The 26,816-nt window shown below is 35.6% G+C and overlaps 2 protein-coding genes across 5 annotated transcripts; one reads left to right on the forward strand and one right to left on the reverse strand.

Moving 5' to 3' along the window:
- Positions 1-7,376: 7,376 nt before the first annotated feature.
- LOC132611320 (uncharacterized) lies at positions 7,377-18,296 on the forward strand. Its single transcript, XM_060325749.1, has 14 exons — positions 7,377-7,730; positions 7,817-7,981; positions 9,375-9,473; positions 9,545-9,679; positions 9,788-9,856; positions 10,029-10,125; positions 10,227-10,329; positions 11,903-12,113; positions 12,292-12,405; positions 13,024-13,155; positions 16,569-16,649; positions 16,967-17,083; positions 17,254-17,423; positions 17,965-18,296. Exons 1-13 carry the CDS (start codon positions 7,623-7,625, stop codon positions 17,350-17,352), a joined length of 1,530 nt encoding a protein of 509 aa, XP_060181732.1. The 5' UTR covers positions 7,377-7,622; the 3' UTR covers positions 17,353-17,423; positions 17,965-18,296.
- Positions 18,297-18,830: 534 nt separating this feature from the next.
- On the reverse strand, positions 18,831-25,073 carry LOC132611321 (transcription initiation factor IIF subunit alpha-like). Of its 4 annotated transcripts, XM_060325750.1 has the most exons (4): positions 23,969-25,069; positions 19,689-19,823; positions 19,565-19,618; positions 18,831-19,020 (listed from the first exon to the last, which is right to left on the reverse strand). In XM_060325750.1, the coding sequence occupies exons 1-4, from the start codon at positions 24,098-24,100 to the stop codon at positions 18,877-18,879; spliced, it is 465 nt and encodes a 154-aa protein (XP_060181733.1). In that variant the 5' UTR covers positions 24,101-25,069; the 3' UTR covers positions 18,831-18,876. The 4 variants fall into 4 exon arrangements, 2 of the variants coding, with proteins under 2 accessions (XP_060181733.1, XP_060181734.1); XM_060325751.1 differs by lacking the exon at positions 19,565-19,618 and having other exon boundaries at positions 23,969-25,000; XR_009571540.1 differs by lacking the exons at positions 18,831-19,020; positions 19,565-19,618; positions 19,689-19,823 and adding exons at positions 19,837-21,881; positions 22,441-22,517 and having other exon boundaries at positions 23,969-25,058.
- Positions 25,074-26,816: the final 1,743 nt, after the last annotated feature.

Below are 26,816 nucleotides of genomic sequence, written 5' to 3' on the forward strand. Positions count from 1 at the left end.
CGAGTTCAGCAGCGGCCGCCTCCCCGGACCTCCTTATCCTTTGCAAGAGAGCTTCTTCAGAAGAAGTTTCACCTGTAATGTCGACAAAGTCAATCGACCTTAGAGGAGCCAGGGAAAGAATTTCTTCCGCACCTGTTTGTGAGACCGGAACCAGGAGTCCTTCAGCAGCGGAAGGAAGAGGTGAAACAGCAACAGCCTCCTCAGGGATCGGAGCAACGGGGGAATCGGCATCAACTCTTCGAATAATGATGTCGGGCTCTGCTTCATCCCGTGAGGTCCGAGCGACGCTCTTCGCCCTCTTCTTCGACTTTTGCCCTCTATCCGAGGGCCTCTTTCTTTTAGCAGCAGCAGATGCAGCAAGGGCACGAGACGCACCCGCTGAGTCGAACTCAGATGCCGGCGCGGTGGGTTCGGCGCCCGACTCCGGTCTTGGATCCACCGAGCCCTTGGGCAAGCCTGAAATCCGAAGGAACAATGAGTACGGATAATGAAAAATGCAGTGAACACAGGTAAAAGCAAAGCATTACCGTGGTTTTAGGCGACCCATCGGCCGCGTGACAGGTGGGCCCATGTCCGGTTGTCATGGTCATACTGGCTGAGGAGCGTTGTGACCCATTCATTTAGGTTACGGACGACCGGAGGAATGTATCCGTTGGCTAATAAAAATAAGAAAAGCAGTGAGAAAATAAGATCGAAGAATGACAAAACATACAAAGGCAATAACTCGAAGTTCAGGCTTACGCTTGTTGTTCCACTCTTCCGGGAAGGGCATGAAATCATTCGGAATGATGTCCGAGGTCCTTACCCGGACGAACCGTTCCAACCAGCCTCGGTCCCTGTCTTCATCCATCTTCGAAAAAAAGGGGTTCCAGCTGCGTTTTGTTAATTTTATCACGCCGCCCCGGAATAGCCTCGGGGAGTATAAGCGTATCAAGTGGGCCAACGTGAACTCTTTCTCAGCGTTATTGGCCAGTAGCCGAAGGCACGCCACGACCCTCCAAACAATCGGGCCGATTTGGGCCAAGGTCACACCGTAAGTCCGACACATGTCTAGGATGACCGGGTCGATCGGAGGGTCGAGTTTGAGAGTGAAGGGGTAGGTGTAAACGTACAAAAAGCCTTTCCGGTGGTCGGTGACTGATTCGTCTGGCCCGGGGGCGAAAATTTGAACCGAGCGTGTATTCCACCCGCAGTCAGCCCGGACCAGGTCAAGCTTATCCTCGGTAATGGAGGAGGGGTATCGCTTCACATCGAATCCCCTGTCGGCCACCGACGAAGGTTTTTCAACCTCGAGATCTTTGCTGAAGTTGAATTTGGCCGGTATAATGTCCGAGGCTGTAGGCTCGAAGGAGCTCTTTGCTTTAACCGGAGATACGGTCTCGGTTCCTAGGGATGAAACCGAGGGAATGTCATGGGAAGTGGTTTCAGACATTTAGAAATGTGAAAAGAAGAAGTTGAATGGATTCAAAAGAGGGGCTAAAGAAAACAGAGGGCAATAGAGGAACAGACAATGTAGAAGAACTCAGAAAACGAGAATCAACGGTGGACAACAACAGTTTAGTGTGGAGAATGGAGCAGAATTGTCTCCTTTTGCGTAGAGTAGACAACGAATTAGCAACAAACTCGATCTGGAAGGAGAGAAGATGTGATGAAAAGGAATAAGCGAAGAGTAGAAATTTAAAGCAGAGAGGAAATGGGTTGAAGATTTGAAGGGTGCTGAAATGGAGAAATGAAGGGTTAAGAGGACATTTTATAGTTTTGGGAGTTTTTGCGGTTACAGTTTTCGGCCAATCCGGGAGCGCCACGTGCCCCCATAATTAATGAGAAGCGACTCGAAACGACGTGCATGCGACGGTTGTCAGAGCGGACCATCTGGGATAGGACACGTGGCCGCTGAAAAGGGAGACGTGACGTAACCGTTCCCGCCAAAATGAGTAGATAACAACGAGCTAACGGGGTCACCGGTTTCGTGATTCGTCCACTTCCCGATTACCCCGATAGATCGGTGACCCGGGAATTGTGGGGACTATCAGTATACGGTAAAAACCGGGTGTGAGTCAAAACCGGTGATACGGGGAACAGAAGGAAGGAGGTCACAAGAACATAGATGAAGATTTTCATTCTGAACCGGAGGAACAGTCGGACCGGAGCCAAGCGCGGGGCCGATTGGTCCGGTTTCTTCATCATCGGTCGGTCGAGGCTGTTAGTCCGAATATCCGTGGCTATTGGTCCGGTAGAGCCGTTGCGCGTGAGCTACGCGTCGGTAGCGTCCTGTCATGGTCAACCACCAACCATGCGTGTGTCAGACCGTACGGTCAACCTAACCCACTCAGAGCTGCCCTTCCTCTTGTTTTTTAATGATTTGTATTGTATGAGGCCCATAGAGGCAACACTATAAATAGAGTTCATCCCTCTCCTTTGTAGAGGTTGGCTTACACTTATCAAGCACACTTTGTAATAGCAATATATACACAAGATCTCTCTCAAACACCTGATTTCGGTCACATTTGCTGTGTTATTTCTTGCATTACTTCAATCGAATAACGTTCACACATTAGTGAAACACACAAATATATAGCAAACCACCGATTATCATTGCTTTTGTCGCATCATATCTATATTTATACCTTTCTTTTATCAAGTAGATTGAGGCTTAACCACGTATCTTATACGCACTCACAAATTCAATTGATTATCCAAATTCGGGGTAAACAATTAGGACTATTATTATTAGGACTATTATTATTAGTACTATTACTATTATTATTATTATTATTATTTTTATTATTATTATTATTACTATTACTATTATTATTATTATTATTATTATTATTATTATTATTATTACTATTATTATTAGTCCTATTATTAGGACTATTATTATTAGTACTATTATTATTATTATTATTATTATTATTATTATTATTATTATTATTATTATTATTATTATTACTATTACTATTATTATTAGTACTATTATTAGGACTATTATTATTAGTACTATTATTATTAGTACTATTATTAGTACTATTATTAGTATTATTATTATTATTATTATTATTAGTACTATTATTATTACTATTATTATTATTATTATTATTATTATTATTATTCTTAACTATTATTAGGACTATTATTATTAGTACTATTATTAGTACTATTATTATTATTATTATTATTATTATTAGTACTATTATTATTATTATTATTATTATTATTATTATTATTATTATTATTATTATCATCATCATCATCATCATCATCATCATCATTGCTACTGCTACTACTACCTTTTCGTTTTACTAGAAAAAAAAAATCACTCATGCATTTATTCTCCTTCTGGCTTGATTGCAGTGTTAATCCTATTTGTCTTCTCTATAAATATTTATTTAAACATATTTTTTGTATTAGCGTCACACTTATAGTTGTTGTTATATTTCTATGATTACTTTACTATTATAAGTGATAAAAACTATTTACCAAAATATTTTGTCCCTCTACTTTTATTATCATTATGAAAATCTATTTGAAATTACTATATTCCCCAAATAAACCAAATAATTTTTTTTCACCCATTTCCTAAAGTTTCTACCCAGCCCATAATCCCCTTCCAACTAAAAATCCCCAAAGGCATCAGGTTACCCCCAAAACCAAATATCCATAACTCATTGTTATTTACTCAAAATTCCTAAGACCCCGTCATCTCTAAATTTCCTTAAAATCAAACATTCCCCGATTCTCGTCGAAATTCCACGGCTACAAAATCCCTTTCTTTGTGCCTTTTATATTCTTTCATTTATTCTAGTTTGATTTTCTCTTCTCTTCTCTTTTCAATTCCACTTTCTTTCCTTAATTCATTCACCTTAATTTCTTACTAGTAATCATAAAAATCATAGCTTAATATCCTCCTTAATTGCGAAATCAAAACTTTCCTCTTTTCATCTAATATGCAAAGAACAAAATGATAGAAGTTTGGACCCGAATCTATTCGAAAAATCCGTCCAAGTTCAAGATTATTATTAATAATAATAATAGTAGTAATAATAAAAGTAATAATAGTAATAGAGATCATCAAGAAATTTGACTACAAGTTGTGATAAAAAAATATAATTAATAATCTAATAAAATAGAAGCTTAACGATGTAAATTGGACAAAAGAATGGACAAAATTGGGTGTCCACATGAGGTTGTTAGAAAATGAGGGTATATTAGACCCCATAGGTGGATGGCAGGGGTATTTGGGAGCTCAAAGGTGGATGACAGGGGTATTTGGGAGCTCAAAGGTGGATGAAGGGTATTTTTGCACCAATTCTAATAGTTCGAGGGTATTTTAGGCCCTTGTCGGTTTAAAGTATGTAGAATGATCTCAAATTCACTATAGTCATAAATTGAAAAGGACATTTTTATATTTTATGAATTTGTGAGCATATAATTTCTAGTTAGAGATAGGAATGGCATGTTTTGCTATTCATTGATTAACTACTCATAATTTCATGTGACGATGGTTTATGCTAAAACAAATACGGTGATTAAAGGCTAGGTTTAGATGAAATTCAAAATAAATTGAATTCTTTGAGACAAAGTTTAGGAATTGATTTAGCTCATCATTAACTCATTGATGCTTTATTCTTAAAAGAAAACTTCCTTACTCAACCAATTAAGGATTACATGATTTCTGACAAATTAAATTGTTCGCAAGAAAAGAAAGATGTGATTATCAATATTTAATAATTATGGGATTGAGGAGTAGATCACTTGGTAAGCATCTCTCTTTTCTATCCCACTTAATTAATCAAATTGAATAAAATTTAAAGGTTTTTTTTCCTTTTATTTTCCAAAATTTTAATCTATTAATTGTTAAAAAGTTTTAAATTTATTTTCTATTGTATAGTTGTGTTAAATAATTAAATATAACTTTATATTTTCAAAATAACTTTTGTTTTTACTAAATAAGATCAAGAGTAATTAATGGTAATTTAAGAATTACTAAAGAAAACTTGATCGATAGAGTACTCTTCCGGTACCAAATGAGTTCTTCAAAGTTATTATCATCACCATTTTAGATTATCTTTGTGCATAGTTATATTTATTAGATGACACCATCACTATTAACAATTTTTTTAGCATTTTTAAAGGGCTCAAATTGATTATATTGACCAAATTAATTGTGTCAACCTAAGTAAAAATGAAATAAAGTAGAGGCAAGAATAAGACATAGAATATGCTATCAAAAAGGATTTCAAAGTATCTTGATTTATTGGCTTATACTATGATACATGAAGTAATAAATAGCAACTCTAAGGATAATTTAAAAGAGCAAACCAATTTAATTGGGCCAACCAAATAGTTATAATGTAAAGTCCTACAAAACTCATTACATTGCCCCTTATATATAGTAGTAATAATTTCTAATAAAGGGTGTTTAGTTGATCTTTTGTTCTGTTGACCACTCTTAACAGAAATAATATACCGGTGATATAAAAAATTAATAGTAATAATATACATATAAGTTAATAATTACCTTTTATAAATATATAATATTAAATCTTGAACGCACTTAATAAACTCAACTTTGCCACTGCTCCTTCCCATCCCTTGATCTTCCACCCCACCCTTCCACCCGTTGTAGTGTTCGCTTAAATTAGTCTATAATTATTCTTGAGATAATATTTTTACTTAACAAACAACAAAAAATAAAATAAAATAATTTTTTCCTTCCTACCAACACACCCTTATTATCTTATACCTTTTAAAAATAAATGAATTTTTGCGATGCATCTCCTTATAATCCCAGAGGGAATCCGGATCTTGAGTGAACCTCAAAGCCATGCCAGCTTGAAGTTAACTCTTTCTATGGACAACCTTTTTTTTAAGACCTAATCTAGGCATTAGCCATTTAAAAAGATGGATTTAGGTTTCGGAGGTAGATCAAAAACCTCAGCGAAGGTCACCGAACATGAACAAGATACGAAAGATGTTAGACAGCGGACCACTTAAACTACTTAGTTAGAGATTGTTTGCTATTGCTTATGCCTCAGCAGAGAAGTAAAGTTCTGCTCTCCTCTCCCGCAACCACTTTGGTACATTGTTTATAGCTTTTTGAAGTTATGCAATAGAAGGGGGAGGCTTGCGCTTGAATTGAAGTAACGCCTTTGGAATATGAGTAGGGCTCCTAAGTGGCGCGTTCGTGGAGGCAAATCGAAGGAAGAGCAAAAGGAAGGAAATCGTAGGCGGGTGCGAAAATTGATTTACCTCTTTCATTTAGTGTTCATTGTCGAATCGAACGCTTAACCCCCGCCCCCAACTACGGGGGAAGTCACACTTTAACTTCCTGCCTTGACCTAGGCCTCACATCGATCGTTCTGTCCACTGAACTCATCAATAAACCTTGACCTTGACTCTCACTACGTACTCATCTAACTATCTCTCCATTAGGCAGGATTTTAGTGGCCCAAGCACTTATTTGTTGAGGAGAAACTGATCAAATTCGGAGCTGTTGATGTTTATATCGATCGATCATAGAAGAAAAATTATTATTCATTCCGATTAAGCTTACTTCCTATTAATCTGCCCTTCATTTTTTCAAAGAAAAAAGCAGTAAGGAGTAAGGAGATTAAACTCTCGGATGAGACTAAGCAGCTACCGACCGTTCCGACGCTCCCTTGACCTATTTTGATGGCTTTCTTGCTCCTCTCCTTAGAGTCAAGTGGCTTTCCGCTCCTGCGGGTGACTTTTTGTCTTACGACATGGCATGGTAATTGATCGAGTGCGCTTTCCTTTCTCCTACTCCCATTTCGGGAAGGGAAGTGCTAAAGGGCGGGCATGCTCGACGGAAAGGAGAGGAAAGCTTCTTCACTTTCGGCACGGGCGCGGACTCCGCGAGCTCTGGGTGGTTCCTTTTCTAGCGCTTTAAGGCGTCCTCAAGATATGTTTTCAGATACCGCTATACAATTACAACCCGTTTTTGCTCAATGGATACAAAACACCCATGCTTTAGCACCTGGTGCAACGGCTCCTGGTGCTGAAAATTTAAATACACCAATTAAAGATTAATTTGTTAATATTATCCTTTTGTTTCTTTCCAAATTTTTATTAAAACAAGAGATAGTCAACATTGTGATTTTTGGAAGACCCATTAAAGAGAAGAATAATTTTGAAAAAAAATACTAATTAATACTACATCTTTTGACTTTGAAAAATTCAACCATAAAAAAATTATCAGAAATTTATTTATATTGGAATGTAGGAGTAGTTAAACTTGCACTTTTAAGTTAAATTCAATTTTCTCTTTTATTTACTACGGCGACGAAGAATTAAATTATCAATATATTTATTCCTTTTTCTACTTTTCTTATAGGTAACCCCTCGTGGGTTATCATTTCAATTAGCCATTCTTCATTCTTATTTCTAATTTTTCCTCTCAATCAAATAAAATAAGTTAAAAAAGGAAACATATATTTTTTTTTGGCGGACACTTGAAAGAAGGCAGATCCTTAATACTCCCAACGTGTGATAAATCTAAACATTGTCAGATCTCTCTGTCTGTATTCGATGATCTTGAAGTCAATAAGTTGGGTATTGTTAAGAGTGTAATAAACAAGGAAGTTAGAGCATGAGATGAGATGAATTTAGTGGGGAGAGATAAAATTGAGTCATTTGTTTCCATTTTCGTTACTATTCTTCCCCATGAGCTCTCACCATTGCTTTACTCCACCTCCACTTTCTTCTTTGTAAGCACTAAACATCTTCTTGATTAAAGGTTTTTCCATTTAATGATTTTAAATACAAAGATGAATGAATTGTTTTTGATGTGCAGATATTGAGTGCATACTTTGTGGTACTTCCATTACGTGATGAAGGGGCTATTTCTTTGGGCTTGGGGAATTTGCCAAGCTTGTTTGTGGGATCCTTGTTACTCACACTCCTTGCTGCCCCTCTTTCCACCTTAATCTTTTCATTGCCTAATCTTTCCAAGTCCAAGGTATTATTATTCATTAACTCACTCTCTAATCTCCTTCTTTTATGTGTGTTTATTATAATTGGCTTACTACATTCACAACCCCTTTAAACTTGCCTGTAAGGACACTCCAACTACTGCTTGTTCTAATTGAGCACCTCAATACTTTTACACGTGATTGACTCTGCTCATTACATAGATAAGTTAACCACATAAAATGTGTGATCTCTTTTTAATTATATACATCATGCTCAATTGGACGCGTGACGTTTTATGACTTATTGAGACTAATTCGTATTATTAAAGGAGGTGATATATTTTAAGTGGTTAACTTATCTACGTAATGTGCGCGTGGGCAAAAAATTTCCAAAATTTGTACCGAAAGTATCTATTGGGAATACTATATTATGTTCAGGTGCACAATTAGAACAAGCCGTAGCTCGAGTGTCTAAACGAAATTTATTAGCAAGTTTGAGGGGATGTCGATGTATTAAACCTTTTTTATTTGTTAAAAGGATAGTATTGTTAATACCAATATGTGTCATACATAGATGAAGGGACTACTCTAGTGTACTTTCCTTGCAGCTCTATTACTAAAATATTTAAAACAAAAGGGGAGGAGAATCATAGACAAAACGTTCTTCATATGCATCAAGCGTCACACTACTTTAGCTAATTTATCTGCTACTTGATTTTCTTTCCGATACGCGTGCCCTACCGAGGGCCACTCCAGCTGCTCAAGCAGGCACCTGCAATCCGTGAAAATATGTGAAAATTTGTTGTTTCCAGAACCAAGTTTAACACTTCTTTTGAGTCTATATTTACTTCAAGTGTCATTAATTTCCAGTAAGTGCTTGTTTTGGACCCTGTTGGAGTGGTAGTAATTCTGCACAAGTGTATGTTGTTTCTATTAGGTTTCTAGCAAAGCCTACAACCCATTCCCTTTTTGCATTTTGAATAACTCCTCCTACACCTCCATGCCTAAGATTAGTGTATGCTGCACCATCAGTATTAAGCATGAGCTGCATGACGTAGTTGTCTCTTGGTGGTTTCCGTTTGACCACAATAGAGTGTTGTATTATAGCTGTAAAATTATTGTTTCACTAATGTATTTAATAAATGATAATTTTTGGCCTAGTTGGTGTCATTGAGAGTAATATTGAATTTATCAGCGACACCAAATTATCTGGCTATATTTATAATGATTAATGAGAAGCAAGAAGTTGCAAATCTTGACACTCTACGACATAAGGATATCAAATTGTACACACCGTTTGTTGTCTAATGCTGTGAATTAGCTTCAGCTGCTTACTGTCTTCTTGTGTGGTGAAACCAACGTGGAGTGTTAGAAACTGATTTAGGATTGTTTTGAGTCTTTTTAAATGTCATCTTGAATGGTCGCTTCTTTAAATTCCAGGCTTTGGTCTTGATACACAGGTTTTTTGGGCTCACGCTTGTTGCATTCTACATCCTGTGGCTTTCTTCTACTCCGGGTAGTTCACCATTTAATATCAAGGTACAACTTCATGATTTGGCAGCAACTTTTTGATGATGCAACTGTTTTAATGAAAAATGACAATATTGCAGGGACTACTCTATGTGTCCTCAACTTTGAAACAGGAATTAAAAGTGGAAGTGAGTCACACGAATACTCCAAACTCGTCGAGTTGGAGCAACCATGGGTGGTTTTACGTGTCAGTGAGAATTGCCTTGTTTCTTTGGGTAAATGCTTTTGCTTAATTCTCAATTATTGCAATAACCTCTAATAGTAGTATTTGTCAAATTTGATGTTTATTTCCTGAATAAGGTTCTTGCTTCATTGTTTCTCAGGTTGCTTTGCTTAATCTTATTACTATATCTTCAACTTGGGCTAGAGTTATTGATGTGATGGATAGTGAGGTAATTGTACCTCTAATTGATTGGATAATTTTAACAAGATATCATCTCCTACAGAAGGGAATTTAAAGTGATTAAGTACATACCTTGCCTAAACAACATAATAGATCAAGATATTGTTTTTACACTTCATGATAGCAATTTGAGATAAAATATAACTTTTTACTGTATACAGTCAGGGTCAAGATTGTTTGGGTTTATTGGTGCTGGTGCTACACTTGGCCAGCTGTTTGGTTCGCTATTTGCCACAGGAATGGCTTGGTTAGGACCGTGTGTGTATCTCTTTATGATTGTCTTGCTTCCTTATTCTGATTATTCTCTTGAGGCTCTTTTGTTTTCTATGTTCTAAGTAGTTCCCTTTTGGTTCTTGCAGATTTACTTCTTGTTTCAGCAATTCTCATGGAACTTGCTGCACAGTCATCAAAAGGAATCAAGAAAGATGTCTTACAACTTCCTGAAGAACTATCTCCCCTAAGGTTTTCTTTCTTCTTGTTCTACCCCCATAGGGGAGTATTACTAGGTTTTATTAGCAATAGAATTTTTCACTAGATGAGATTAGGAAAAGAGATTTCTAATTGTACGATCAGCTCCCTCAGTAGCTCTTTCCACGCAAGCAATTAGCCTCTTTCTCTCCTTATTAGCCTTAGGATGGCTGTCTCAGGTTTCTTACCCTGTTATTCCTGGTTTGCAGTTGCATTGGTGTCTCATCTTTTTCTGGGTGGTGAACTTCTTTATTAGTGAAAATTCTCTCTATGATAACATAATTTTGCCTAGTCTAATTGAGTCATGGTGTAAGTTCGATACAGGTCCGTCTATCAGCTCCCTTTATTTTATTTTCTTGGATACGGAGGTGTTTGATCTAGCAGGAAAATCTTCTTGTATAAGAACAAACTGGAAAAAGATATAGGCATTGTACCAAAAAGTTACCATGAACCTGATATCTTTATCTGTGCTCCATTCAGTTTGATAGTCCAAGAGTATAAGAGGAAGACATTATGTAACTCCTTAAGAACACACCATAAGGATGATTATAAATCAGTCTGGAAGTGTCTTCCTCTACAGTTTAACATATGAATTCATCTCTCTGGACAGTACTATCTCCCTCACAAATTAGATAAAATCCTTTTGACTAGCATGAAGGTTTTACTGTTTTAACTTTATTTATTACTCCCTCTGTCCCACTTTATGTCGCTTACTTTCCTTTTTAGTTTGTCCCAAAAAGAATGACACCTTTCTATATTTTTTTTGATTAAGCACCGGGTGTCCGGGTCTCTTTGAGCCCCGACTAATCCCGGGGGTGCACAGGCCCTCGGCAAGGAGTTTCCCGCAAGTGCACCACGGGTAATTCAGGGTTTTACCCCAGTCCGATGGCCCTCAGAAATTGTTTGCACCCAGTGGGTTTCGAACTTGAGACCTTGAAAGGGAGCACCCCAAGGCTCAAGCCAATTACCACTAGGCCAACCCCTGAGGGTTAAATGACACCTTTCTATATTTAGAAACAATTTATCTTTAAACTTCCCATTTTACCGTTAGTGAGATGATTTATAACCACACATATGTCTATGGCTTGTTTTAAACGACAAGCTTCGCAAGTCTTTTTTTTTTCTTACCCTCCGTATCCAGTGACATAATTACATATCTATATCCTAGCTAGGTGTTAATATGTTTAATGTATAGCTGAAACGTGAAAAAGTAGGAAATCCTGTTACTAAAAATAAGATTTCACATAGGGCCGGGTCCATATCTACTGAGATTCGGACCGTGTGCCTTTGGCCTTCAGGGATGTCTTGGTTATCAAAAATAAATATATAAACAAAAAGATAGATACACACTGCAAAGTATAGAACTATTGGATACTATTAGTTTCTAGATATAAATCTTTTGATTTATTGGAAGAATGAAGTACCCAGACTAGCAGTGAAAGAGAGGCGCTTTGAATGTCCTTGCATGACTTATTTTCTCTACCTCCTTCCTCACCCCACCCTACTCAAAATGAAAGAAGAATATTGTAATTGAGCAGTTTCTAACCTTTATCCTTTTGGTTTTCAGGGAAGCTGATATCGATCAAGCTAAAGAGGTTGAGAATGTACCAGAGCTCACACAGAGAACAACTTCCCCAAAATCGCCAGCTTCTGTAGCAAAGCCTCAGCTCTGGGCTATATTGGATGGACTAAAGCTTATTCTATCTTCGACTTACTTGTTGCACGTATCATTATTCCTTTGGCTGAGTGCAGTCGTGTCGTCCTTTTTTTACTTCCAGGTACCATAAGAATTTCCTTTGTTTAAGTGACAGAATGCATCATCATCTGTAGTGTGGTGCATTTATGTGATTTACTGATCTCACATGGATGACCACCTTTGTGAAAGACCAGCTTATAGTTACTGCAGCCTCACCCCCCCCCCCCCCCCCCCCCCCCAACCTTTTGACTCTTTTGCAGAAAGTAACTGTTATTGCTGCTGCAGTAACAGATCCCACTGGTAGGAGGAGATTATTTGCACAGATCAATAGCTTTATTGCTATTTTCATCCTTGCTGGGCAGCTTACTTTGACGGTATGGTATAGATGTATAACATGTAAATATTCAATCGCAAAGCTAATCCTTTTTCTCCCTTGTGTGTGTAGTGTGTTATTCCGGGAAGAAGGCAATGGGTATTGGGGGGATATTCAATTTCTCAAATCTGTGGAAGTGTATACAATCTCTCTGTGCTACTTGAACAACTCTAAAATAAAACTTATCTTATCTGCTCTCAAATGTGATGGAGGTTCTGACTGGAGCCTGTGGTGATGGCTTCTTCCTCGCCAAATACTCGTCGTTTCGCATCACTTTCCTCATCTGAGTTCCACCATAGAATATAAACTACGTCTGTCACTTGGGGGGTGTTTAAGAGTGTTAATATCACGTTGGTAATGTCAGCTCCTAGTGTGTTAGTGGTGTATCTTGAAGGATCCCCAAAGACTTCCCATGTATTCAAAGTCAGATTACGTAGAATTTTAAAGTGATTAGATATATAGGACAGTTTTATAAGTTGATCAGTTTCCTAGTGTCTTGAACTGCAGTTCCCTTTCTTTCTTTTATTTTTCTCTACATTCACAACATATTTCATGATTCTTTTAATCGTATATCCAGTGCCAAAACTTTTAAAAATCTTTATTCATCTCTTGGTTGCAGGGGCGCATCCTTACTTTTGCTGGTGTTACTCTAGCCATTTGCGCCACACCTTTTGTTGCCTTCACAAATTTAATAGCTTTAGCAGTATGGCCTACATGGATTGCAGTGGCCATCTCAGAAACCCTGAGGAAGGTATATTTACTTTACACCTTTTCCCCAACCTCGAAAGAGAAGTGATAAAAACTAATGACAAGAGAAGTTGTAAAAAAGGAAGTCATTCAGGCATTCGTACAGTTTTTAGTTGCCAGAATACCTTATTAGCCCCTAAACTTGTCACGATTTTTTAGTTGACACCTAAACTTTTCTAAGTCCTCATTACCTCCTCCGTTCCCTATACTTGGCTATTTGATAGCCTTGATCCTTGACCAATCTCACCTGATGGAAGTGAGACCCACGCGCTGCCATGTGGATTTCTTTGTCCACGTGACATTTTTTAAAAATAAAATCTTTTTAAACTCATTACATTTTTGGATCATCTTTTCCGGGCCAAATTTGTAAAAAAGTTTAACTCATTATTTAGGCCATGTTTTTTTTTAATTTGACGGAATATAATGGATTTGGTTGTGCATTCAGGTTTTCAGTTTGGTTTTGCATTATTGGGTTTCTGTTTTTCGGTTTTTGGTTTTGATAAAATGCCATGCAAGAAGAACCAAAATAAATTTGGTTTGGTTCGGGTTTGATTTTTTTGGTTCGGTTATTTTCAATTGTAAAGGTTGTGTCATATAAGAAAACACGGATCTAATATAATCAAATAGTTATATTTGAATGACCAGAAAAGAATAATCTTTATAAAGAATGAGAAGTGGTAATGTCAAATCTCTTAAATTAATATTTTTTATAAATTCAATTCACATGACTGAGATAATGGACAACACCGATAAGATAACAATAAATATGTGATGAGATAGCCAAACACTCCTAGGCTCCTATAAAAGCATAATGGAACAAGTCAACAAGAATAAGCTTGCACTTCTAATATCATAGTCAAACCAAAATGTAGGTATGAATTAATGCTAGTCGATTTCTTTACTGACCATGTGCCAAGGATGAACTGTGTTATATATAAACATATGATGTACTCTATCAAATAATTCGGTTTCCGGTTTTTGTTTATTAAAATCTGAAACCAAACCTAGAAAACAAAATTTCTAATCTGAAACCAAACCAAAACCTGGAAAACCAAACTAAATAGCAAAAGAAATTTTGGTTTGGTTTGATTTTACGGTTTAATCCGAATAATGCACACCCTTATTAATGGAGTTTCAACCAAACTTTTTACGAGTTGGTAAGAAATATAAAGTTGAAACAAAAGTTCATTGCATATAAAGAAAAAAGGGAAAGGGCCAAATATACCCTTGAACAATTAGAAATTGGTCAATTTTACCCTCTGTTACTTTTTTGGCTAATAAATGCCCTCACCGTTAGTTTTTGGCTAAAAAATGTCCTCACCATTACGTTTTTGGCTCAAAAGACCCTCCAACTATCCAAATAGCTCAAAAATACCATTCCTACCAACGGTTGCTCTAAAACAAGGGAAAATGGGCCAATTTATCTCTTGAACATATGAGAAATTTAATTATGAGAATAATTTCTTTAAATAATTTTTTATTTCTTCTCTTTTAATCTCATTCAAACCAAATAAACGAAAGAAACTGATAATTTTTGCAATTCTCCATTTTCTCTGATACTTTTTCTCCTTTCATAATTATTTTCAACCTTACATCATATATGAGACCAACAAATGTACCTGCAAGCCAACGTAACATCAAAATAGAAAGTTAATGATATGTGAGTCAGTGAGTTAACTAAACATGCACTCTTAATTAGCCTCCATGAAGGAATAGAACTTAAATATACAGATAATTATGACTGCCAACTTCTTTATCAAAAAAATAAAATAAAATAAAAAAATGTCCCAACTTGATATACTAAAGAAGAGGTGTAACATGGAATTTATAAAACCTTAGATTCAAAGCAGTTGGGATAACTGCACTTTTGGTCCTCCCATTATTAATTTTGAGTAAGCATATTTAACATTTAATTAACTAAACTTTATATTTTGGTCCTTTTTATAGGAAACCTGTTATATTTGAACTATTTCTAGAACAATATTACCTTCAAGTATGCGGTAACAGTATAAAATTTAGCACATAACATTAATAATTAAATGGATTAACATTTAATAGTATGTCGAGTTTGTGAAGATTCGCACTCAGAAGGATTAGAAGTGTTCTTATCAATTAAATGAGGGATAACTATACTTAACTAAAAATCACAAAGACCAAAATTAAAATTTATGAATACTTGATGTAAAACACAAATTTTTCAAAGCTGGGCTAGCTATCTTTGGTATACGAAGTTGGTAATTGAACTTATATAAAACTTAAAATTGGCATTGTATACAAATTATAGTTTAAATAGTCAAAGTAATCTCATAATCTCCAATATAAGTTTTTGCTCAAGTTTTTACAATTAAGAGCACTTGTTCTGAACTTTAAATGGAAGGCAAAACTGCCCCATTTCGAGTAGTTCAACAAAATTGTCCCATTTTTTCTTGTTTTGCAGTAACCGTTAGTATGTAGGGTATTTTTGATCTATTTGGCTAGTTGGAGGGCATTTTTGAGCCAAAAACATAACCGAGGGTAAAATTGACCCATTTCAAATAGTTCAGGGTATTTTTGATCCTTTTCCCAAGAAAAAAATAAAAAGAAATACACCGTTGGAACTCTATGATATTGGCTAAAGCTTTTATTATTTGGCAAGAGATAATGAAGTTTCAGCCAAGTTCTTTTTACATATTTTTCGTGAAAAAAAAATAAAAATACATAGTTGAAATGAATAGGCATCACATCTAAAGAAGAAATAAAAAGAAATACATGGTTGAAACTCCATTATTTTGGCTAAAACTTTTTCTATTTGGCTAAAAATAATGAAGTTTCAACTATGTTTTTCACAGATTTGTCCCGGAAAAAAATACATAATGGAAATAAATAGCTATTGCATTCAAAGAAGAAATAGAAAGAAATATGCTGTTGGAACCCATTATTGTAGCGAAATTTTATTTATTTGGCTAAGCATAATGGTGTTTCAGCCAGTTCTTTTACATTTTTGGTATGAAAAAGAAGAAATACACAGTTGAAACAAATAATCTTTGCATCACTGATATTAAGAAGCAGCAAGGAGAAAGACAGAATTGGAAGAAATAGACTGTCTATATGGCATTTAATGGTTGGAAAGTTCCCCATTTGAAAGATGATTTTCAATTTTTCTTTACTTTGATGCCCCTAACAGAGAGTGTCTCCACGCTCTTTCCCACATCACCATTCAGGTGGTTGAGGCTATCAAATAGCCAAGTATAAAGTGGATAATTAGGACAAAGAAAAGTCTAGGTGTGTGCTGAATAAGCCGTGCCAAGTTTAGGGAGGTACTGAGGTATTCTGCCTTTTTAGTTTAACAGGGAACTGACAGGTTTTACAATGAATAAAAGATAAGTAGGGATACACTTACGCAATTGAGCCTTATATTTTATTGTCTTTTACAATTAGGTGGTCACATATGTCGTTACCAGGCCTGCAAGGGAGCTTCTTTTCACTGTTGTCTCACGGGAAGAGAAGTATAAAGCAAAGGTATGTTAAAAAAATAGTGACCTGAAAGCTTATCAAAATTCCATCTTACATACTAGCAGCAGCCTGAATTGTGAATATCCTGTCTGTAGTATTTCTTGATTTCCACTTCTTTAATCTTTTTGATAGGAGCATAGCTGGTAGGTTAACATCATTTTATTAGGTCCGCATGAAGTGTTTAATGACACTTAAAAGAATTATCGTGGTTATAATAGTTGGCTGCTCCGAGTGTTCACTTGAATATCCCTAGCAGTAGAATGATTCTCTTTTTTTTTTTTTTTTTTTTTTTTTTTTTTGTGGGGGGCGACGTGTCTACGTAGGTATGCATGGATGTGATTGTTCAAAGACTTGGGGATGCTACAGCAGCTGCAATGTACAAGCTACTCTTTAGCACTCTCAATGGCAAGGCATCAGCTGTTTCTCTCTATGCCCTGCCCGTAAGTTAAACCTTCTCTTGACAACACTGCTCCAGATTTCTTGGAACTATCATCTGCGTTTATACTGTTCCAGATTATTGGATTCACTAACGCACGCTTCTATGTAGTGATTGCAAAGCCTCAGAGAAATTAAGGTTGAATGTTCAACGTAAATTTGGCATTTCTTTCAGGTCTGCTTCACGTGGATACTGACAGCATTCTATCTAGGGCACAGATACAGGCAACTTTCAACGGCTCAGCCCTCTCAACCTGCTGAAACACGTAGATGATGATTTTATGTGCTTCATACGGAACATAATGCCAAACATGAAGAGTTTTTGTATCTTTCAAAACATCGGTGGTAAAAATAGCCTCTTTACTCCTTTTCTTTTGGATCAGTTTCCATTCAGAATGAAGCATGATCTTCCCGAATGTGGTGTTTGCTTGTTGCTCGCACCTTAGCCTGCACTATTCAACAAAGCCCTCATAACAAAATACTCCAAGTGATCACAGAACTTGAAGAACATTTAAAAAAAATAAGCTTGAAGAAGAACCTCATCTACACCCAGAGGAGACACTAAGCTGAGGTCAAGTTATTCTTGACTTCTGGAAATGTGTGGCTACCAGTAATTAATGGCATGATTCATCTTTGGTTCCTTCTTAATGAATGAATACCCTGCACAAGCTTTTCCCAATTTGCAAACACGGTAGATTGAACCTATAATAGAGGGAGCCTGGATTTGGGGGTGCTGACGATTGCTGTTTATAATGAATGACCATGTTCTGTGCTATATAGGTCAATTGTGAACCCTCCTAAACATGAAAATAATGCTTGTTCTCTTTGAGATTTTATTAGAAACTAGCTGCTATCCAAGTCACTGACGTGAAAATTTGCACTTCAGCTTCAATATTTGCGGGTCAAGGACAATGTCTCAAGTTCTGGCAGTTAATGTTGCTTGTTCCAGGGCACGGATACAATTCTAGTGGTTGAGGATCGACATAAAAGCTTGACGCAGGTTTTCTATTTGGAGAAGTGAATCAGGAAATCGACTATATTTCCTCGAATGTCACAATTTTATATACATTTTTGGGTGATTTTGATGTCTTTGCGGTTGTTAGTTTCTAATTGGTCTATTAGATATCCATCTCTACGAAAGGACATTGTCTTGCAAGACGTCTATTTTAACTTACAATGGCCACATATTGGATGTGATCATTACAGTATGCTATATTACCCCCTCCGTCCCAATTTGTGTGTCTTGATGCCCCTAATCACTAGCAATAGCACGAATCATAAGCTACGGCACGCGAAGGAATGGTTCCATGAATCATGGGTGGATCTTAACAGATTTCCCATCAGAGGACTGCACTTTTTGCTTTTCGAGAGTCAATTTGACGAAACTTTGAAGCTAAATTGGATTAGATTAGCTTAATATTTTAAGATTAAAATCTATATATTTTGAGAACTCCATAAAAAAATACTATAATTTGCAATTTTTATATATCAATTTGATGAAAAAATACATCATAAAATGTTAACCATTATATGACTACCATTTGGTTTTGTAACCCCCAAGCCGTCCGTAGCCCGTTAGTCTTTGAATCCAAAAAGAACACAAAAAGCGGCTAAGAAATCACTTCAAATGAAGAAATTTAGAATAGTATTATAATTGGTCGAATTCGAATTTAAGAAATCACTTCAAATGAAGAAATTTAGAATAGTATTATAATTGGTCGAATTCGAATTAGAATAGTATTATAATAGAAGCTTTCAATGAATGATCGAAATAACCATTTTAAAAAATAAATATTATTTAGAATTCAAGATGAAAGAAATCCGTTGCTATCAAAGTATCCAGTAATTCGCCCTCCTCTCGTAACACAACATAGCTAGCTCCTGTACGGATTTTCTGTATCTTGCAGATCCTCCTCAATACAGCAGCAAAAGCACCCTTCGCCTGCGTCAAATTAGTTAATAAAATCACGTAAGTTAAGGAGGAATGTACCATATCTCAAGAAGTAAAAGGAGTCGCAAAACTTGGGTGATACTGAAGACATCTGATTGTGCTTTACATTTTTGGGGTGCTTATTCACTAGATTAACTCAAATATGAAGAGGCTCAGATGCTATGAGCAATCTTGTCAGCAGCAAAAGTTTCAATTTAGTATTTTTTTTTTTTAAGGATTCCCTGAAAGGTATGGGGGTCGAGGATTAAGGCGGAAGGTTAGTAGATAGCCGAGTGTTGTTGCATTTAGTGTGGGAGAGGTAGGGGGCTAGCCTCCTCTTCACTTCTCCTTATTAGTAGTATTTTAGTAATTGCGTAGTTTCTTTTTCTTCAGTGTTTATTACTATCTGCTGCTTCATTTCATCTGTATCCTATTTTTTTGTTGTCTTATTTTCTTGCAACCATGCTTCAATTTCTTCTTTTCTTTTGAGCCTTGGGTCTATCAGAAACAATCTCTCAACCCCACAAAGGTAGGCTAAGGTCTGCGTACATCCTACCCTCCCCAGACCCTGTCTTGTGGGATCACACTTGTGTGTTGTTGCTGCTGCTCCCTGCATTTACAAGCCTAATCTATAGGTCAGTGAGCCACAATAAGCAAATTGTCTCGACAAGTTGTCATACCTCTTTAGATTTTAAACGAGATCTAAATTGTAGGACAAGATCCGCTGTGCTCACTGATTTTCCCTGCAACAGAAAAGCTCTAATTTCATCTTCAGTAATAGGACCTGTGGCAGGACTTGGAGCAGTCATCGCATCCTGCACAATAGGAAGAGAAGGAGATCAACATTAGTATAATAAGAGAAAAGAAATAATCCCTCCTTAGAAAATCAAGGATAGTAGTGGGCTTTGTTAAACAGTACAGGTGAGTTACCTGCAAAGGAGGTAACAATCAACTTCAAGATTTAGAGTTTTCTTCTCCTAGATTCTTTAAACTAAGAGGACCACAAATGGTTTTCTAGGTGGGTGTGAAACTTGAGATGCCTTGACAGCATCCAATTTTCATGCAAAGAACACACCATGACAAAAGCAAATAAAAATCACTTTGTGGTTTCCACATTTCCACTACATTCACGTTGTGGATATGTTGAGTCTTAGAGAGGTCCAACATTCCCCCTTCGTATAACATTATTTGTGAAACGTTATTAGTTTCACAATTGTTCTATTGAACACCCTATCACCTAGTACTCCTGAAGCACTCCTCTATTAGGTCATTCATTTTTATTCTCTTTGTTACATCTTTGTCTTTTCATGCCATTCTCCAGAAAGACTATGCCAAAGTATCTAAATTGTCGGTATTTAAGAACCACAATCAGGTCTAATCTCATTTCACTTTCATTCATCTTGTAGAGGATAACTTTCAAAGTCTTCAATCTGCTTCTACTTATCATGAGTCATGACACTTTCATGCCCCATGGAACTTCTCCAGAGTTTAACTTTTTGTTAACATAGCTACTTATGTCAATTAACATAATACCATCTGCAAATTGAATGCTTCATGAACCCTCTTTACGTATACTATTGGTTACCTCATCCATGCTCAGGACAAAGTACAGACTCAATACAAATAATTGCTTCTGGCAAACTCCATATGTCCTCCACTATTCTCACATTTGTTCCCGCTACTTTGTACATATCTTTTAAAAAACATGTATCTTTCTTCCTTCTCCAGCACTCCCCAAGGGTTGATGAATTTCACTCTTATCATATAAATTGCGCACCAGGAAGCCTTATATAAAGGATTCGCTAGCATGAAGGTTAAGTGGAGTATAGTGTCCTTTCTCTCCCTATAAATTTTGCTTGAACGTCTTATGAAAGCCTTTGTTGTAAATCAACCAGGCATAAACCCAAACTCAAACCGGTTCTCTGTCACCCTTATAATATCTCTAAGTCTATACTTCATTGCTCTTTCACAATGCTTCTTTGCGTGACTCATAAATTTAATACCACGACTGTTCATTCAGGCTCAACATGATTAAATGTTAAAGCTGGCTCTTTCACAATGCTTCTTTGCGTGACTCATAAATTTAATACCACGACAGTTCATTCAGTGGAGGAGACACATATCCACTAACAGAGAACCTAAGGTTGTTTAACACATTTCACCTCTTTCATCTGCTAAATGCATCAGCCTTCACAAAGTTAATATCAGTCATGCTCGTGAAATAATTGCATTCATGCAATTGAACCTGTAATTTCATCTATAATCCCAAGCAATAAATCCAGGATGATTCTAAGTGAATACATGAACTAGTTGCACAACAAATTACAGAAAAATCATGACAGAACAGACATAGCCCAAACCTTATCCATAGTGAAAGAATCAAGAATAGACCACTCATTCCTTCATCTTCTCCAACACATTAGTTGAGAAACTAGTGCATTTTAATAACAGAAAAAAAGATTAAACCCGCTATTTTCCCCCCCTCAGAATTTGTGAGCTAAAGGCACAAAAACTAGTGCAATCGGGACAGCTATTCACTTAGCCGAAACCTTTCTGGAGTGTGAACATTGAATTTTATAGAGAAGCAGAAGGGTGTCATATTTGCTTCTCAAACACATGTTACTCATTAATAAATGTACCTCAATGAAACAAGTTTTAGTCTCACTAGGTTATACAATAGGGCCTGTGTTCCTCATTATTCTCTTATCCTATCCTTGTCAGGTCTCAGAAAATCTTAACAAAAACAAGGACCTAGTTCACACATTAAATCAATATTATCTCAAGACAAAATTGTCGATCCTGGTGTGACAAACAGTTATGTTTTTCTTTTGTGAAAACCGTGGTGTCCGGGCCAGCTTGTGTGCACCACCCACCTGCGACAGTATAATGATGTGAAAGTGTTAGACTGGACATGGAGTTTTAGAGAAAAAGAAGATTTTTGAAACTTATGGTTTAAATTTTTGATACTATAAATGATTTCATTAAGGATAAAATGGAAAGACTGAAATTAAATTGGTTCTAAATACGGAAAAATGTCATTCTTTTTTGGACTAACTAAAAGGGGAAGAGTGACAATAACAATAATAATAACAACAACAACAACAACAGTGATATAATAGGGGCTCTTTATATTTTAGAGGCATATAAAGCTATGATAAGGTCAAAATACTCCTAGAAAAGCAATAGGTTCCAAACCAACGTACTAACAAGAATAAAACCTATTACTAACTAGTAGATATCATTTATATGGATCTTATTCTTTTATTGTATGCTATCTTTAGCTAAGTCTACATTGTTCTTAGGAATTGTAGGTCTTTCGAGACAACTTCCTTCCTTGTGATTTTCGGTCTACCTCGTACCCTTTTTAACATCATCACTCACCATAATTCACGCCTATGAACTGGTATAAGTCGATGCAGGACATGAACATACCATCTCAAGCGAATTTCTCTCATCTATCCTCAATACATGCTGCTTGCACCTTCTGACATATGTGATCATATTGAAGCCTGCTTATATAAATATAACAAAGAAGTGCAAAAAGAAAGGTGAAGAAATTACATGGTGGCAGAAGCTCTTGATCTCGTTGGGAGAAAAGGAGGAAAGGATAATGTGCTTGGGTTAAATGAAAGATAAAAGGGGGGAAGGATTAATATACTGACAATACCTACCTATATGTGTGTCAAACATCTTCTACCAAATCATCATTACTAATTTACTACAATGTTTGAAAAAAAGAAGAAAACATCAATCCGTCTTTATTCAACAAAAGATGAAGGTCCATTTTTAACAAAGGAATCCTACAGAACAAAAAAGTTAATCTATTTGGATTAAACATTATCTTTAATAATCAATTCTCCAAAAATAACACACATTTGAGTGACAAAATATTCCTATCTTCTCGGAGGAGGACTAAAAATTGGTTGCTTCTGCCATACAAACTTATACTATTACGTGGCACAAGCAAAATGCATATCCACAAAGTTTTGAATTTCTCAACTACAACAATGAAACCACTAGCATTTACTTAGTGTTACTTCACTCTCAATCAGCACCATCAAACTCAAATACACTGATATCTTTGCAGAAGCAAAACCTAGCGTATGTCCACCTAGCCAATTGCTTTCAAACAGAAAGAAAGACCATAACGCTTCAAAACCCAAAGGCACTAGAAAAAAATCTCTATTTTCCCACTAATTTTCCACTGAAAAATGTTCGGTGGGAAAAACCAATGTAGTAGTGTTTCCACACAGAAAAATTAGGAAGTTTTCCAGCGTTTCAATGGTAACTTATTTCCCACCATGCGTTTTTCCAGTGAGTAGTGAGTTGGTTCCCTTAGAATGAAGTGGGAAAGTCACGTTTTATAGCACTAATTTCCCACTGAATATCGGTTGGAAAAACCTCTCTTTCTAGTAGTGAGGACTGAGGAGTCCACAAAATTTTGGCAAACACTCCGACAAACTACTAGCATCTATCAATTATGTCTCGATCCCAAACTAGTTGGGATCGAGAATATGAAAACTCAATACAAACTACCTGCACTGGGTCCAAGCGAGTGGCCTAGTGGTTGGTATGTGAACCATGAGGTCTCAGGTTCAAATCTCAGAGAGAGAAAAAAAAAAACTAGGTGATTTATTAGTAACTGTCCAGCCCTTACTGACCAAGAAAACAAAAAACTGCCCGCACCATGTCTTTAGTTTAAACTTAACAGAAAATTAACTCCAAGAGGAGCACTGGCCACAATTGAGACATTAATTAACCATGATGAAGTAATAAAATTTTATGTACGTAATATACAAATGTTATGTATTGATTTATTTAGAGCAAACAGAGGTAATTTTTTTCGCAGATAGTGTCTCCATTCGTGAATCGTGATCACCTCATTCGAATAGCAAATAATTAGATAGAGAAACCCAAGATTTAGTACTCATGCGATGTTCAAAATAGTTGGAAAACATACTATAATCATTGGAGTGCTGCCGTCGTTGCACATGTCACCGGTTTCATCCATGTTTTTGCCGATCAAATTGCATGCGAGTTGAAGGGAAAGGCGGTTATTTATAGATGGAGTATTTTCTGCTTCTGTTTTCATTACCCCTCAAGTTTGGGAAATTGCTCTTTGAACAATAGCATCGTGTTGGACAATAGCATCTTTTGAAAACTTTATTTTTGTCCTTATCTAAAAATTCTTTTTTTGTGTGCGTGTGTTAACGGTTAAATCAAGAGCAATCATGTATTGCTCTTGACGTGGTGCTCCTGGAATTTCGGGAATGTTAGAGACAATGGATTTATTTGTAAATTGAGTGTATACATAATGTAGCTATTTTGTATGATCATGCATAAACAATGTATCTATACTCTATGATAGTGTTTAATCATTAAAGTTTGGTAGACTTGAAAAGAAACATGCATTGGATACTTTTATGAATATAAGTTTTATATTGTTTATACTGTTTGTGAACGTACAATATATTCGATACTCTATTAAGGTTTTTGCTCTAAATTCATAATTCTCTGTTATGCAGGAGGCAGGAGCATCAAGTCAAGAGCAATACGCGATCTTTGTCCAAATGGACGAGTACAAAATTCATAAGAATCCAATTATAATGAGATCAATATAAAATAAAAATAGGGGAAATCAACACAAAATACCCATAAAAGACAAAATATTTACCCTTGTCTGCCGTATACCCTCTAGAATTGAGGCCTCAATTACTCCGTCAGTTACCCAATTGTTCCCAACTCCTTTTTCTTTTGGTTTGTTTCCTAATCTCCTTTTTTTATTTTTTTTAGACAACTGTTTGTCTCCATTTTTTGTTATTTTATTTGTTTTCTCTCTCTCTTTTTTTTCGTTTAGTTTATCTTTTTTTTTTTTTTGGTTCTTCTTCATTTTTGTCTTTTATAGAATACAAAAATAAAGTATTAACTAAGTAATTTTATATTAATAAAATATAAAAAATTAAATAATTAGACTACAACAAGAAATAATATATAAAACATACTAAAGTCACTAACTTATTTATTGAAATTTAAATTAATAAAAAATATAATTTTATAATTTTTTCTCTTTTGCAAATAAAAACAAAAGTTATCTGTATATATATAATATGACTTCAATTTTTTTGTAATTGTTTTTATAACTTGCTAAAAATGATAGTATTATTAAGCTTAAGCTCTATTTGTTGATTATTTTAAATATGATTTTTTCCTTTTGAAGAAAAGAATTTGTCATTTATGATACCTTTACGTGGGTATCATAAAACAATGAGACGCTTTTTTTTTTTTTTGACGAATGAGTCAATTCTTTATGTACCATGTCAGCATACATAGAGGATTGTTTAAGGAGTGAACTAGTCTCTATGATACCATGTTAGTATATGATACATACCATGTGGGTATCATAGATGATTGAGCTCTTTTTAAGGAATGAATGAGTCATCTATGATATCTTGTCAGCATATGATATATCATGTGGGGCCAATCATTCATGATACCCTGTTAGTATATGATATATACCATGTGGGTATCATAGAGGATTGAGTTATGTTTGCCTTGTAGGAAGGAACCAGTCCTCTATGATACCATATTAGTATATGACATATACCATGAGGGTATCATAGAGGACAGAGGAATGTTTTTCTTGAAAAAATGAACCAGTCCTCTATGATACCATGTCCGCAGATGATATACACTATGGGGATATTATAGAGGAACGAGGAGTGTTTTTTTAAAGAAACGGATCATTCCTCTATGATACGATGTCTGCAGATGATATATACTATGGGGATATTATAGAGGACCGAGGAGTGTCTTTTTAAAGAAACGGATCATTCCTCTATGATATCATGTCAACATATGATATATATCATGTAGGCATCATAGATGACTGAGTAGTGTTGGAATGAATATGTGATCTATGATACCCTATTAGTAGATGATACATATCATATCAGGTTGGCATCACAGTGGACTGCTTTAATGAACTATGAGTCCTCTACGATACCCTGTCAGTATATGATGTACCATGTGGATATCATAGAAGACTGAGTAGTATCTTTTGGAGGAATGGATCAATCTTCTCTAATACCCGGTCAATATATAATATATACCATGTGGGTATCATAGATGATTGAATTGTCTTTTTCTTTAAGGAATGAATTAGTACTCTTTGTTATTCTATCAGTATATGATATATACCAGTTGGTAACACAGAGGATTGCGTGTTTTACTTGAAGGAATGAACAATTAGTCTTGTATGATACCGGTAAGTATATGATATATACCATGTGGGTATTATAATATACTGCAATAGTATACATCAACTGCTAGTGATTTGATATACTATATGCTAGAATAAAATGTTTATTTTTTATTTATAAAAAAAATAAAAAAATATAATATATCAATTATCCTTTTTATTGGTAAAAATAAATAATATAAAAACAAAAATAAAAGACCCAAAATGTGTGTAGAATTAGATGATAAAAAAAAAAGGACAGGAAATAAAGAACAAAAAAATTAGAAAAGGAGAAAAAAGTAAATGAAAATCACCATAAATTAAAGAAGAAGAATAAATAAAAATAGCAGAAAGGATGAATGAAATTAGTTTATGGAGATAAAAAAAGCAAAAAAGAAGAAGAAATAAATGAAATTAAAAAGGAACATGAAATAAAGAAATTAAAAAAAAATAAAATAGGAAAAAAAAATGAAAAGAAAGGAGCTAGAATTAAATATGGAATCCGACTATGGTGAAAGAAAATTAAAAATAGTATGATTTGGGAAAAAGATAAATGAACAAAAAAGAGAAA

The sequence above is a fragment of the Lycium barbarum genome, chromosome 9, assembly GCF_019175385.1.
Source record: "Lycium barbarum isolate Lr01 chromosome 9, ASM1917538v2, whole genome shotgun sequence".
Lineage (NCBI taxonomy): Eukaryota > Viridiplantae > Streptophyta > Magnoliopsida > Solanales > Solanaceae > Lycium > Lycium barbarum.

Coding starts and splice junctions, on each gene's coding strand:
- LOC132611320 (XM_060325749.1), top strand. CDS start 7,623: ATGAATTTAGTGGGGAGAGATAAAATTGAGTCATTTGTTTCCATTTTC. Junction 12,406..13,023: donor CTGGGCAGCTTACTTTGACG/GTATGGTATAGA, acceptor TCTTGGTTGCAG/GGGCGCATCCTTACTTTTGC. Junction 17,084..17,253: donor TTTCTCTCTATGCCCTGCCC/GTAAGTTAAACC, acceptor CATTTCTTTCAG/GTCTGCTTCACGTGGATACT.
- LOC132611321 (XM_060325750.1), bottom strand. CDS start 24,100: ATGAAAACAGAAGCAGAAAATACTCCATCTATAAATAACCGCCTTTCC. Junction 19,824..23,968: donor GCAGCACTCCAATGATTATA/GTATGTTTTCCA, acceptor CCTATTGTGCAG/GATGCGATGACTGCTCCAAG. Junction 19,021..19,564: donor CAAGACAGGGTCTGGGGAGG/GTAGGATGTACG, acceptor AATTTGACGCAG/GCGAAGGGTGCTTTTGCTGC.